Genomic DNA, 15,096 nt, shown 5'->3' on the forward strand with positions numbered 1-15,096 from the left:
ACACAATTACTTTTCTTATGGAGGGTTGTACTTAAAGTCATAATTATGTAAAAGACATTTCCATTTCTTGTTACAGTCTCTGGACTTGTGAGTCTAATTTGTATCTCTTTTAAGGTACCTGTCATGATGTCCTCTATTCGTTTGCATACATGGCCCTTTCCACCCCATTAATTTCTTAGCGGCAAGAAACATGCCTTATTCATCTTTCTAAACTCCTTATCAGTTAGCACATTGCCTTGCATATAATAGGCAATCAATGAATATCCGTTGAATGAATTGTATCATTCAAAAATGGAAGATGCACTAGGCTTTTGGGTTTGGGGCCTTCCTTTGACCCCAAACCTGAAATTTACCAAATAATGGCCCTTCCTAATGGGGAAAAATTCATGCAACTTAAGGAGAGAGGGAGAGACAGGCTTGCAATGATGAGGAATGGAAAGGACACATCCCTAACTAGCCAGATCAGTGAAATCATTGTTAATGATCAACAGGAAAGCAGATGTCAGAGGCAAGTTATCCTCACATTCAAACCTGAAATGCTTATTCTAAAGGGGATGCTCATTGTGTGAACCAGCGTTGCATGTAGTAGAATATAAAGCCTGCATTGGAATCAGCCTCATGCATAAGCACAAGCAGATGGAACACTGAATAAAAATAATATTAAATTTGGCTATGGAGTACATAGAAGATATCACTATTGCTTAGAAATTATCTTAGAAGTAGCACCAGGCAAGGAAGAGAAGTCAAAGGCCCATGAACCTGTGATTCAAACCATAGCTGGAAGGGGGTGCTATCCACAGTGAAGTTTCAGTTCTTGGTCATCTCATTTCTGTGTATCATTCTCTGTAGGTGGAATTGGCTGTGTAGGTCGAGACAAGGGCCAGGTTCGAAAGTGCCTTGATGTGGTGGAAATCTATAACCCTGATGGGGACTTTTGGAGAGAGGGCCCACCTATGCCAAGTCCCCTGCTCTCACTTCGAACGAATTCTACCAATGCAGGAGCAGTGGATGGGAAGCTGTATGTCTGCGGGGGATTCCATGGAGCAGGTATTGATCCAGTTGTAAACATTTGTAACCTTTGGTATTGATTTTGACCTCCCTTAACTGACTCAACCACCAAAGAATAATCTTGAGATCAGTGTGACCACTGTCAAAAGCATGGTTTTGAGAGTTCAGTGACCTTGAGCAACACACCAAACCTCTGAACTTGAGTTTTCACGTCTATAAAAAGGAAGTATTACCTCCACAGGCTATTGTAAGAATTAAATACCTAGTTTATAATGTGTCTGGCACATAGAAGACACTCAATAAATATTAGTTGAATATGAGAAGAGAAGAAAAGAGAGAGGGAAGGCTAATGCCTGATTATAGGACTGAAGGAGAGAGTTAAAAATGTGAAGAACGGGTGGAAGTAGAATGATGACCAGAAGCATTGGGTTTTATCTCCGCCTGTATTGATCAAGAGATTTTGCCCTCAGAAGACTCTCTGATTCCTTCTCCACTACTGCCACTTGAAATAGATTGCTTGAAAGCATTTCTAAAATAAAACGCAATGGATATAGTTATTACTGAACTTAATTTCCATATACCTAATTGTAACATCATTGCAATCTACAATATAGATTTATAATTTTTTAATGTAACAGGGACATTTTTAAATATGCACAAATCTAAAAAGCTACTGTCTCCAAAATTTGATTAGTTGCATCAGTAAATAAGGCAGGAGGCAGTTATATTGAAAATGACTAGCCTTAATTCTAACCTTACTAATAGAAGCACTAGACCAGTACATATCCATGAAAAACATGCCTCAAGAGCACTTAAAATTTTGGAAGTGTGCCAGGTTAAAATAAAGCTGACATTGCAGCAAGGAAAAGGTTTTTATAAGTCTACTTTCATTTTTAAAGTACATAATTATATGTAAGTTAAAGAACAAAGTTTTCAGTACAAATTAAAAGAGACTTAGGAAATATATGAACCAGATACAATGAGTGGGCCTTATTTGGCTCCTGATTCAAACAAATCTTCTGTAAAAAGATATTTTTCAGATGATTATCCCAGGATTTGAGAAATTTTAATATGGACTGGAATATTAGATAATATTAAGGAATTATTAATTTTGTTAGGTTATGACAATAATGGCATTGTAGTTTTATATAAAAGAGAAAGAAAAAACAAAAAATGTTCTTAACAATTAGAGATTGTTTGGATGAAAATGATATGCTGTCTGAAATTTGCTTTAATCTACTCCAGCAAATATTTTTTAAAAAGTGAACGGAGGAAATGGAGGGGCAAGAATAGATTTTACAACATTGGTAAAATGTTGATTGTTGATTTTACCATTGGTAAAATGGTCATTGTTGAAGCTGGATAATGGTTACATGGAGCTTTATTTTACTACTTTTGTATATGCTTGAATTTCCCATAATAAAAAGCTTTCATTTTTCTTTCTCTATTTTTTCTTCAGATGACTTTTCAGAGAGGTTTTTAAAAAACTGTTCTAGTATATTTTATATTAAACATCACATGCTTGTGTAAAGGTAGTAATCTATCATAGTAGCAAGAATGACATAGCAAGGAGATCTAATAAGTACCCCCTTGGTCAAGCTCTGTGTGTAAGGGGTTAGGAGAGAGCTCGCAGGTGCTGGACCCACTCATCCACCAGGGCTCTCCTCCCACTGCGGATCACATCCCCTCATCTCCATCCTCTGGCTTTTGGCTTTCTTTTGACCAGAAGAGAAGGGCAGAGAATGCACAAGGTAGCCTCAGGGCCTCCAGAGGGATAGGTGGTAATTGGTGTCTAAGGATCTAGAAGATATTCTGTTTTGTCTTGTTTCTTTATCTCATCTTTCTTTGTATAATATTGAGTTAGCAAATTGATATCCTCTAGTTTTTCAAGCATGTCTAAACTTGTACTATGAGCCAACCTCTTTTCTTAGGACAATAATGGACTAATAATGCTTTCAGCCAGAGGAAAAGAGATTTACTATATGTTCTCTCAAAGTCCATTTTAATTATATGGTTCTAAGATGGTAGATTGTCTGGGATTAGCTGAATGAGTCGTCACTGGGGTGTTATGAAGAATAGAACAATTGTATAATATCGTGCCCATTATGAACTAGAGATCTCAGCATCAGACCTAAAAACAGGCACTGAATTTTCTCTCCTTGTGTGATACAAATCAACTCATCCCATTTATTTATTCAGAAAACCACAGTCAAGAAATTAATCTCTTTTAATTCAATAAAAATGTATTGAAACATATTGTTTGCAGGCATTTGGGATACAATTTTGAGATATTCAACATTTGATGGGAAATCAGATACATTAACATGTAATAAATATAGTAATTTGATTTTGGTTAAAATAGTAGGTGGAACATCTCTATTTTCTCCTCACACCTCACTAAAATGATAGTAAATGAAATAAACACAGTCAGATAAAGAGAAGAGGAGGGAGGATAACAGCAACAAAATTTTGGAAGCAGGAAAGCAGATGAATGAGTAGTAACTAACTAGACCTGAGCAAGTCCAATCTTAAACTGGCAACAGGAAAAGAAAACAAACCAAAAAACCAATTTGTACTGCAGGACCCCAGATAGTCTCAGGAATTGGCAACAGGTAACTCTGGAAGAGGGAATGAAGGTGACACTGAAAACACGAAGATTAGTTGAAAGACAGGAACTCTCCAAATCTGCCCTATTCTCAATAGTGAGATAAAGCCCCTCCTCCACCCCCAACAAAGGCCAAAGTTGAGGTCATGCATCCAGTACTAAAAGCAGAGATTAAGTGAAGAATTGCATACTGAATATTGATATAACCAGCTTTCTTCCTGGCTCCCAGAATGTGGGCAGCCATACCCTCCAGGCAAGAGACTGGAAGATTCTTCTTTGGGGATCTCACCAGCCCAAAAATAAGGCAAAGCCAAATCACTCTGTAGAGAACTTCACAGAAAAAGCTTCCATGGTATCTCACTCTTAAAGATGAGCAAACATCTGAGGATCATCAGACATATGATGAAACCGTGTATATAAAAGACAGAAATCAGAACAAACAAACGAAGAAAAGCAACCTGGAGGAAACAGAGACTATGCCAGGAGAAGAAGTATTGTCAGAGAGAAGAGAGAAAATATTGCATCAATGGAACAGGAAAAGGATATTTAAAAGAGTTCTTGGAAGTTAAAAATATGGTAGCAGAAATTAAATAAATTTGGAGTGTATAGTGGAAGAAACTTCTCAGAAAGTAGAGCTAAAAGCAATTAGATGGAAAATGAGAGAAAGAGAAATTAAGTCCAGGAGGTCCAATGTTTGAATAATAGGAGTTCCAGTAATAAAGAACAGAGAAAATGGAAGGGAAATAAATCATCCATGAAATAAATTAAGAAATTTTCCCAGAACTGAAGTCACCAGATTGAAAGGATACACTGAGTTCCCAGCACAGTAGATGAAAACAGACCCAAACCAAAGCACATCATTGTGACATCACAGAACACTGGGAACAAATAAAAGATCCTAAAAGCTTCTAGAGAGAAAAAAATAGTTTCATAGATAGTGTTAAGAGTTAGAATGGTATCAGATCTCTGAACCATGACATTGGAAGCTAGAAGAAAATTAAGCAAATGCCTTCAAAAATTCTATGGGAAAATTATTTTCTACCTACACTTCTATGCCTGCTGAACTATTAATTAAGTGTGAGGGCACATTTTCAGAGATGCAATGTTTCAAAAAGTTATCTCCTATGTGCCCTTTTATTACGATATGCTTCACCAAAAATGAATATTTAAACCAAGAAAGAGCAGACATGTGATCCAGGAAACAGGATTAAACACAGTAGAGGGAATAGGAGAGCTCCAGAAGGATATTGAGGCAAGATTCAAGAATGACATCTTGTACAGCAGATCTAAAAAGCTACCAGTACAGAATGGAGCTGGTCAAAAGGCTCTGGGGAGATGACTTCCAGAAGAGAAAACTGATAAATCTTAATGTTTTGAAAGATTTAGACGTTTAAACATTTGGAGAAGAGCAATGAAAACTAACAAAAATAAAACAATTAACTTGAAAGAAAACAAGAAGTTGCACAGGAAAGGAAAAGTATGCTCTATGGTTCATCTGTGAATAGAATTTATAATAATAATGTCTAATAATATAAATATTAAATATTGAACTAACCAAAATTATGCCTTAACTGTACTGGAAAAATGGGAAACAGAAAGTAGACAGATATGGTGGGGATGTGAAAGAAAGCTATGACCACATTTTCCACAGTGCATCAAGAGTTAATGCCTTCATCTGAGAAATCAAGAAGTGCGCTATAAGTCATGTGCCGCATAATGACTGTTTCAATCAATAATGGACCACATATATGACAGTGGTCCCATAAGATTAGTACCATATAGCCTAGGTGTGTAGTAGGCTATACCATCTAGGTTTGTGTAAGTACACTCCATGATGTTCACACAAAGATGAAATTGCCTAACAACACATTTCTCAAAACATATCCCCATGAAGTCATTAAGTGATGCATGACTATAGTATAAAAAATGTTATTATGGTGCTCAATGCCAGAAGAATCAGCCAGAGTTGAAACAGGAGCAGTAATGAGGAGTAGGGTAGAAGACAACTGTTTTTAAGGAATAAGCCTTGTAAAGCTGTTTAACTCTTTAAACCATGTGCATGTATAACTGATAAACTGAAACTAAATTTAAAATATATAAATATAGTACATATAGTAGAGGAATAATAAGGGAAGTATTAAGGAAAATATTAACAGGTAAGTCTGTTGGGAGATAATTTTCCATGGGTCTCATGCATTTCTGCATGTCTTGTGAGCAGAGACACTTGACTGTCTTTGTGCTGGACTATCTTTTTAAGCATGTTCCTATAGCAGACAGCCTTAGAGGATGGGGATAGTGTCTCCCTCCACAGCAAAGGGCAGACATGCCTGCTGGCCATTATAAGACCTTCAGGTTCCCTAAGCTCAGGGTTCCTCTCCTATAAAGCAAGCCACTGATTATATAGGTGTCACCTGGCACTCTTCATCTTGGTCTGTGGGAATTGGGGCTCAAATAACTGACATTTTTAAAATGCTAAAACACTGGCTGCTACTATTGCTATAAGTGACACTGTCCATCTCTGACCTAGGAGTTTCACGCCGTCTATGAAATGTCCATGAAACTGTAGCAAGCTCCCTTGTAAAATCTCTGACTCTTCATAGTTCTTGACAGAGTCCCCGGACTCACCAGGAAAAAAACAAAACCTCTCTTCTCCACCTCCAGTACAGAGTGAGGATGCCAACATTAAGTTTCCAAAAAGGTCATAACACTAATCCGTCACAAACTTACAAAATATAGAAAATGAGGAAACATTTCCCAACTCCTTCTATGAGGCCAGTATTTCCCTGATAACAAAACTAGACAAAGACATTGCAAGAAAACTACAGGGCAATATCCCTTATGCATATAGATACAAAAATCCTCAACAAAATATTAGCAAACTGAATCCAGCAACATACAAAAAGAATTATGCACCACGACCACGCTGGATTTATCCCAGGAATGCAGAGTGTGTTCACAATGTGAAAATGAATCAATGTAATATACCATGTTAGTAGAATAAGGGACAAAAACAGATTGATCATCTCAATAGATGCAAAAAAAGAATTTGACAAACTTCAACACCCTTCCAGGATACAAACTAGATAAACTAGAAAGAGAAGGGAACTTAATCTAATAAAGGACATCTATGAAAAATCCATAGCTGACAGACAAAAGACAAAACTTACCCCTAAAATCAGGAACAAGACAAAAATGTCTACTCTTGCTACTTCTATTTAACATCATATTGGAGGTTCTAATCAGGACAGTTAGGAAAGAAAAAGAAATAAAAGGTATCCAGATTGGAAAGGAATAAGTAATTGCATATGACGTGATCTTTTATTTAGAAAATCCTGGGGAATCCACAAAAAAAGCTATTAGAGCTATTAAATGAGTTCAGCAAGGTTGCATTACACAAGATCAATATACCAAAAAAAACTGGATTTCTATACACTAGCAATGAGCACTCTGAAAATGAAATTAAGAAAACAGTTCCCTTTATAATAGTATCAAAAAGAATAAAATAGGAATAAATTTGACAAAAACAATGTGCAGGACTTGTACACTGAAAACTACAAAACATCACTAAAAGAAATTGAAAACCTAAATAAACGGTAAGACATTGCACACAAAAATTGACAAGCTGATCCTAAAATTTATACGGAAATGTTAGAGACCCAGAATATTCAAAACAATCTTGTAAAAGAAGAACAAAGTTAGAAGACTCATACTTCCTAATTTCAAAACTTACTTCAAAGCTATAATAATCAAGACTGTGTGGTACTGGTATAATAATAGACATATAGATCAATGGAATATACTTGACAGTTCAGAAATAATCCCTTATATTTATGATCAATTGATTTCAACAAGGGTACCAAAACAATTCAATGAGGAAAGAATCCCTTTTCCAACAAATGATGCAGGAATAATTGGGTATGCACATGCAGATGAATGAGGTTGGCTCTCTACTTCACACATGTACGACAATGAATTCAAAATGGATCAGAAACCTAAACATAAGAGCTAAAACTATAAAGCTCTTAGAAGAAAACCTAGGCATAAATCTTCGTCATCCTGAATTAGGCAATGATTTCTTAGATATAGCTAAATCACAAACAAAAAAGAAAAAAATAGATAAAATGTACATCAAAATTAAAGACTTTTGTGCCTCACAGGGCACCATCAAGAAGGCGAAAAGACAACCCACAGTATGGGAGAAAATATTTGCAAATCACGTGACTGATAAGAGACTTGTATCTAGAATGTATTAAGAAGTCTTACAACTCAATAATAAAAAGAAAAATACCCATTTTTTAAAAAAATTGACAAAAGACCTAAATAGACATTTCCTCAATGAATATAAACAAATGGCTATGTGTTCAGCATCATTAGCCATCAGGGAAATGCAAATCAAAACCATAATGAGATAACGCTTTACACCCATTAGGATGACTATAATCAAAAAAATAAATAGCAAGTGTTGAGAAGGATTGGAGAAATTGGAACCCTCATACACTGCTGGTTAGAATATGAAATGGTGCAGCTGCTTTGGGAAACTGTCTGGCAGTTCCTCAAAAGGCTAAACATATGACCCAGCAATTCCACTCCTAGGTATATACCCGAGAGGATTGAAAATATATGCCCACACAAAAACTTGTACATGAATGTTCATAACAGCAGTATTTGTAACAGCCAAAAAGTAGAAACAACCCAAGTGTCTATCAACTAATGAATGGATAAATAAAACAATAAAATATGTTGCATTCATACAACAGAATATTATTCGGCAATAAATAGGAATGAAGTACTAATACATGCTACACACAAATGAGCCTTGAAAACATGCTAAGTAAAAGAAGACAGTCACAAAAGACCCCATATGATCCCATTTATATGAAATATCCAGAAAAGGCAAATACATAGAGACAGAAAGTAGATTTGTGGTTGTCGGGGGCAAGGGGAAGTGTGAATGGGAAGTGACTGCTAATGGGTACAGATTTTCTTTTTGAGGTGACTAAAATGTTCTGAAATTAGATGGTGGTAATGGTTGTGCAACTCTGTGAATATACTAAAAACCGCTGAATTATACACTCTTAAAAGATGAATTTTATGGTATATGGATTATGTCTCAATAAAGCTGTTATTAAAGAAAAAAAGTCAGAGCTCTGCCACTTCTCTGCCCTCAAAGTAATCAGCCTTTGTGTTTGACACTAATAGGGAGAATTAAACTGAATTGCCCGTAGGGAGAGTGCATGGAAGCTGGTTCTTTGAGTGGAAGAGGCAGAAATGGCTCATTTCAGGGACAGAAATTTAGTTTTCCAGAGACAGAGAGAAGACAGTGGTGGCAGATGACACCTAGTGGCAGGAACCTATTCTCTGCTCATAAGAGCTTCCAAGAGATGAAAACATTGTGGCCTTAGGAACTTGCAAAAGATTCCTGTGCCCATGCTTGGCACACAGAAGTCCTGCCTTTCAAGGGACCACGTGGGCTTAGACAGCAGGCACCTTGCTGATAACTGTAATTAACTGAATACAGAAGACCCACTCCCCTGTTTTCTAGCTGGGGGATGCCCCCAGGATTCTTGCATATCCCACAAGGAGGGGTTGCTCCCAGAGGGCTCAGCTGGCTCCCTGCTGACAAAGCCCCACTTTGGCTTTTGTTCTAGCTACTGGCTCTTTAGTCTGTTTCCCCCTAAATCTCTGGTGCAGGGTCCTCTCCCCCAGCCCCTACAGCAGCCAGTTGGCACACACACTTATGTGCAACCTGCAGCTCCTCTTCCCTTCCTCCAGGGTAACACTGGACAACCATGAGCATGCTGAGGAAGCAGGAAGGCCTGCTGTGTCTCCATTCCAGCTTTGCTCAGGCCAGGGCTCTGGGCAGAGATTTCCCCCCGAGACCAGTCATAGTCCCTTCTGCTTTCAGCCCCACTCAACCCATCTGAGATGTTTTCACCCTTGGCTAACTTCTAGGGAACTCGGGAAATGTTTTGACCTTAGTCCCATTCCCTCCAAAACTGTCCTTCCTCCGCTCAGGACTGGAGAAGCTCTCTGCCTCCCCTATCCTCAAGAATTTCCCTCAAACCACTACTCTGTCTTCTCTAGTCAAGCCCATGGCCCAGTCTTAATGGTGGAAAGGCTACAGAGGACAAACCTGAATTATCAAAAAGACAAAATGCATTGGGAAGTATTTCAAAAAATAAATTATCTGACTAACAAATAGAGAATAAAATTGACAGCTAACAGTTACCTCATGTTGACTCTGTTGGGGGCTGTTCTAAGCACTTTCCATGTGTCTATTTGATTTTCACAACAGCCTGCGAAATAGATGCTGTTATTACCTTTATTTTATAGACAGAGAAACTGAGGCCACCTGAAGAGGTCACACAGAGGGTAAATGTTGAATCTGGGATTCAAACCCAGATAGTCTGGCCCCAAAGTGTATATTTTTAACCAGTAGGCTAAACTGTCTCTCCATGCCAGACAAATTAAAGCAGAATATTTGGGTATGGGGCCTGGGCATCAATCTTTTCTAGAAGCTCTTCAGATTATTCTAATATGCAGTCAGGATTGAGAACCACTGCCTGGCTGATGTCTGTTGGTTTTCATTTATTCAACAAACCTTTATTGAATGCCTTCTAGGTAATGAGCCCCACAGATTCAGATATAAACATATGCAGTCCCGGCCCTGAAGGAGCTAAATGAGGGCAAAATAGGAAGTTGCTACGTTAGTGGGATAACGTTTCAGCCAGCTGCTTAGAATGTGGCTATGCTCCGTAGAGAGATAGATGATTCCTGGTTTAGAGCACAGAAACTACAAGGTGAGCTTAGGATAGCTTGTTATACCAGAAAGCAAGTGAGCTGTCAAAGACTTAAGGGAATCATATCAAAAGACAGAGAAGCCAGCCTTAAAGGGCAGCCACTGGCCAAATTTGGAATAATTTAAATATCAAAAATCATAATTGATTATAGGTGATTGAAGAACATTGAATAAAAAGCCAGCTAGGGGCCGGCCCTGTGGCATAGTGGTTAAGTGCGCGTGCTCTGCTGCTGGCAGCCAGGGTTCGGATCCCAGGCACACACTGATGCACCGCTTGTCAGGCCATACTGTGGTGGCGTCCCATATAAAGTAGAGGAAGATAGGCACAGATGTTAGCCCAGGGACAGTCTTCCTCAGCAAAAAGAGAAGGATTGGCACGGATATTAGCTCAGGGCTGATCTTCCTCACAAAAAAAAAAAAGAAAAAGCCAGCTAATAAATGTAGAAGGAATGATAGAATCATCATTTTGTAACCTGTTAATATAGTAATTGGTTCAGGCAAAATCATCAATAATGCTAAAAGCAATGGTTGAAAGGTTATGAAGAACAGGATATTCACATGGTGCCAAAGTATTACCCAATATTAATCACAATACTAGTACTAATTACAATGAGAAAAAATAAATACTTTTACAGTGGCAAAACTGTATGGCCACCATTGTAACCAAATAATCATCATTAATAATGGGATAATTTTATAGTATTTTCTTTCTGTGTAATACAGTGAGAAGTGTTCTTGCCTCCCGCACAGCCAAAATACTTAACTTGTATCTAATCAAGCCTCTAGACTTCCAGTTTATAGGAAATACGAGGGAGAGGAACAATGTAAATGACCCGATGAGGAAATAAATAGATAAATTCAGAATGTGGCACATTCAACAAGAAAACTAGCCCAGACTCTTTAAAACGTTGTCGTGGGGGGAAAAAAAAAAAACAAAATAGTGCTATATGAAATGAAAAAGGACAAAAGACACATAAAAACCAGATATAATATGTGAGCATTTATTGTATTCTGGTTTGAAAAGAACAATTACGTAAGACACTTTGGGGCCAACTGGGGAAATGAGAATATGAACAGGATATTATTCAATGTTATGGAATTAATGTTGTTTTTTCTTAGGTATGATAATTGTATTGTAATTATGTAAAGGAATATTTTTATTCATAGAAGAAGCATGCTAAGTATTTACGGGTGAAGTGTATGTCTGCAATTAATTTTTAAGAGTTTCAGAAAAAAAGTATGTGTGTGTATGTGTATACATGGGGGGGCGGTAAAGCAAATATGGAAAAATGTCAACTATTACTGAATCTAGAGGTAGAATCTACAGGTATTCGTGTACTATTCTTTCAACTTGTCTGTTTAAAATTTCTCAAAATAAAAAGCTGAGAAAGAAACAAAGTTTTAGTGGCCACTAGCTATGGTGGCCACTACACTATCAGCTTTTGTTTTACCCTAGAACTATTGACTACAGAAAGAAATATAGTATGGTTGAATTTGTCTGTTTTACTCTTGGTATTTTCGTCCTTCCTGGTGAAATTGTACTGAAATTGTGATATCCTCAAGGAAAGTTGCTACTTTTATTTTCAACTTTAAATATTCTATATATTTATACTGTAGGTATCATATATCCCACATCTGTTTCCAAAAAGAAGGGAGACAATTTCTAGAATAAGCATAGATACAATAAAACTAAAAACATGCTTAGTAGTAAATAGAGGGGGTAATTTTATCAGAAAACCTAAGCTAAGAAAAACTTCCAGAATTTAGCTCAGCTTCCTAGCCACCAAGGCAAAGAAGGAAAAATGAAGGGTTCTAAAGCTCTTGTTGTGAGAGGCCTATGAGTGTTCTACTGCTTCACATCCCAAGTGTACCTTATTCTTTTCTTTCTCTTCCATCTGTGTTCTTCTCAGGGACCCTCCATGATACAGAGCAAGATGGCTCAATAGCCACCAATTTCACCCTGCTCTGCCACTCTGGTCTTACAGCACTGCTCCTCTAGATGCTAGAGCAATAGACTATGGATCAGTTCATGTGTGGGCCATCAGGAAGGTAATATCGTCCAACTGATAGGACCACCTGCCACTAGAGAGTGAGAAGCTAAAATGCCATCCTGAAATCTTATGGCCTCACTGCATCAGTTCATGTCCTGACTGCTAAGGGACTAGTTCCCTGTGCCACACCGTTGGACCTATTCTTTCCCCTCCGCACCATTTGGCTTCATTTTCCAATTAAGTTTCCAATAAATAAAAGTAATCATCTGTCTTAGGTTGAGCTCCCCCAGAAGCAGATGCTGAAACAGGATTTGAGTGTAAATAGTCCCAGAGGCACTAGGAGGGAGAAGAGAATGAGATAGAAAAGGAAGGGAGCCATAAGGGAGTATTAACTGGCAGGTTACTGCTGTGGGCCACTGGGGCTCAATCCCTTTGGAAAACTCGGGGAGACTCTATGGATCATGCCTCAGAGTTTTTCCCACCCAGAGGGTGAGGAATCTGAGGTATTTATCCTCCAACTTATTTCTAGGCACTCTCGATTTGCCCCTCTTGAGCTGAGAGAAAATCTTCAGGCAAAGAGTAGCAGGTGGATGTAATCACCATGTTCTGGAACAGTGATCACACAGGGGCCATGGCTGACAGCTATGTCAGTGATATTACTGACAGTCTTCTACGTCATCTCAACCACCCACCTTTAAACAATGAAAGTTTATTACTTTTAACTAAAAAGATATATCTGAACAGATTCAGCTTGTGGTGGGTTTAGCCAACTGTCATTGTCTCATCTTCCACCAGCGTCTTCCTACCATGTAATCACTGGTTTTGCATTCTTTGTTCTAGAATGCATCCAAGAATAGGAACTCAGCCTCCGTGCTCTGTGCTAAGCTGACGTACAGATCTATACGTTTTGTAAGTTTTTTCAAATTTGAGGACTGACATTGATTTGTAAGCATTAAATAGAATTCTCTCTCCAATCACCAGCAAACTAGGAAAGGCTGAAGAAGTCTGCTACTGGCTGGACTTCAGGCAGCAGAAAAGGCCTGAGATTGGTTACTGCTATTTCCAATATTGATTGACATCACAGTGGTCATGAGAGAATAGAATTTAGGGGATATCTGTTCTTTTTTTATTTGGAAATAATTTCAAACTTACAGAAAAGTTGCAAAAATAAAAATAGTATAGCGAATACATAGATTCACCTATTGTTAACATTTTGCCCTGTTTGCTTTATTTGACATTTGCTCAGTCACTCAATCTATCTAGCTATATGTGTATATACATTCATACAGACAGACAGATACATAATTCTGTTCTAACCATATGCAAGTAAAGTTGGATACATCATACTCTTTCCTCCTAAATACCTAAGTGTGTAGAATAAAAATATTCTCTTACATAACCACAGTATAACTCACAATTTTAGGAATTTTACATTGATTCCATACTTTTATTTATTCTACTCTTAGTATTCTAATTTTGTCAGTTGACCTAATAATGTCCTTTATAGCATTTTTTTTCTTTCCATACCAGTCTCAGATAATGTAGTGTACTTTGTTGACATTCTCTTTAGTTTCCTTAAATCTGGAATATTTCTACAAGCATTTTTTGCCTTTTATAACATTGACGTTTTAAAATAATACAATCTTCCCCCCTCTTAAATAAAATATTCCTCTTTTGAGGCCCATCTGATGTTTCCTTGTGATTAAATTCAAGTTATACAGTCCTGGCTGGAATATCACATAACTGCTATTATGTCCTTTGCAGGGTATCACATCTAGAGGCAAATCAAGGCAATCTGCCCCTCCTTGGCAATGTTAATTTTATTTACCTGGTCAAGATACTGTCTAATTTCACCACTATATAGTTACTATTTTTCCTTTGCAACTAATAGGCAATGTGTAAGGAGATCCTTTAAAACCATGCATTTTATTTTTTTCACTTAGCAATATCTCCCGGAAATCATTCCAGATCAGACATCTTCTGTGTTCATTTTTATAGCTGTATAGTGTTCCATTGTGTGTATGTATCATAGGAACTCTATTCTTTATTTTTTGCTAAGGCAACATCCCAGCATATCTTTGGACCAAAAACTAGGGCCATCCTCCTGATTTTAACAGACTGGAATACTGGGTTCCAGTCAAGATGGAATAGCACCTTTAACCCTGTCTCTCCCACTGAATGCAAATAAAACCCCTGGACGGAATGCATGGAACAGCTATCTGAGAACTCTGAAAAGTAAATAGTAGTGGGAAGACTGGGGAAGGAAACCAGAACTGGAAGTACCACCAAATCAATGATAAGTTTCCCGTTTTTTCTCCCTCAATATTTCCTGACCTGGACTCAAAGGCAGCCTGAAACCTGGAACTTCACACCAACTGTAGACAGAAAGAGCTCCAAGACAAACCCTCTATTTCTGTTTCAAGCATCAAGAAAGAGGACCCCTTGGGTCAGAGAGAGTAGGGGAAAGTTTTTTTTCTTTTTCCATTCTCTCCCACCCTAGCCCTCAGGCAATCCCAGGTGATAGCAGCAGGGGTTGGGCTGGCCCTTCTCTCTTGACCAGGGGAACTTTGGTCCCAAAAGGAGTATGAGGAAAGTCCCCGTTGCTTTTCTCTCTCAATCCACTGGCCACTTAGCCCTGGAGGCATACACGTTTGTGGAAAGTGTGCAGCAGAACACGCTCTAAAGCCGCAGCT

The 15,096-nt window shown here is 37.9% G+C and overlaps 1 protein-coding gene across 1 annotated transcript in view; it reads left to right on the forward strand.

Moving 5' to 3' along the window:
* Positions 1 to 15,096, forward strand: part of KBTBD12 (kelch repeat and BTB domain containing 12) — a 99,354-nt gene that overhangs the window by 60,507 nt on the left and 23,751 nt on the right. The window contains exon 5 of the mRNA XM_004442439.3: positions 850 to 1,047. Coding sequence (XP_004442496.2) covers positions 850 to 1,047 — 198 coding nt within the window. The remainder of the gene's footprint in view (positions 1 to 849; positions 1,048 to 15,096) is intronic.

The sequence above is a fragment of the Ceratotherium simum genome, chromosome 5, assembly GCF_057802395.1.
Source record: "Ceratotherium simum simum isolate JZ-2026a chromosome 5, ASM5780239v1, whole genome shotgun sequence".
Lineage (NCBI taxonomy): Eukaryota > Metazoa > Chordata > Mammalia > Perissodactyla > Rhinocerotidae > Ceratotherium > Ceratotherium simum.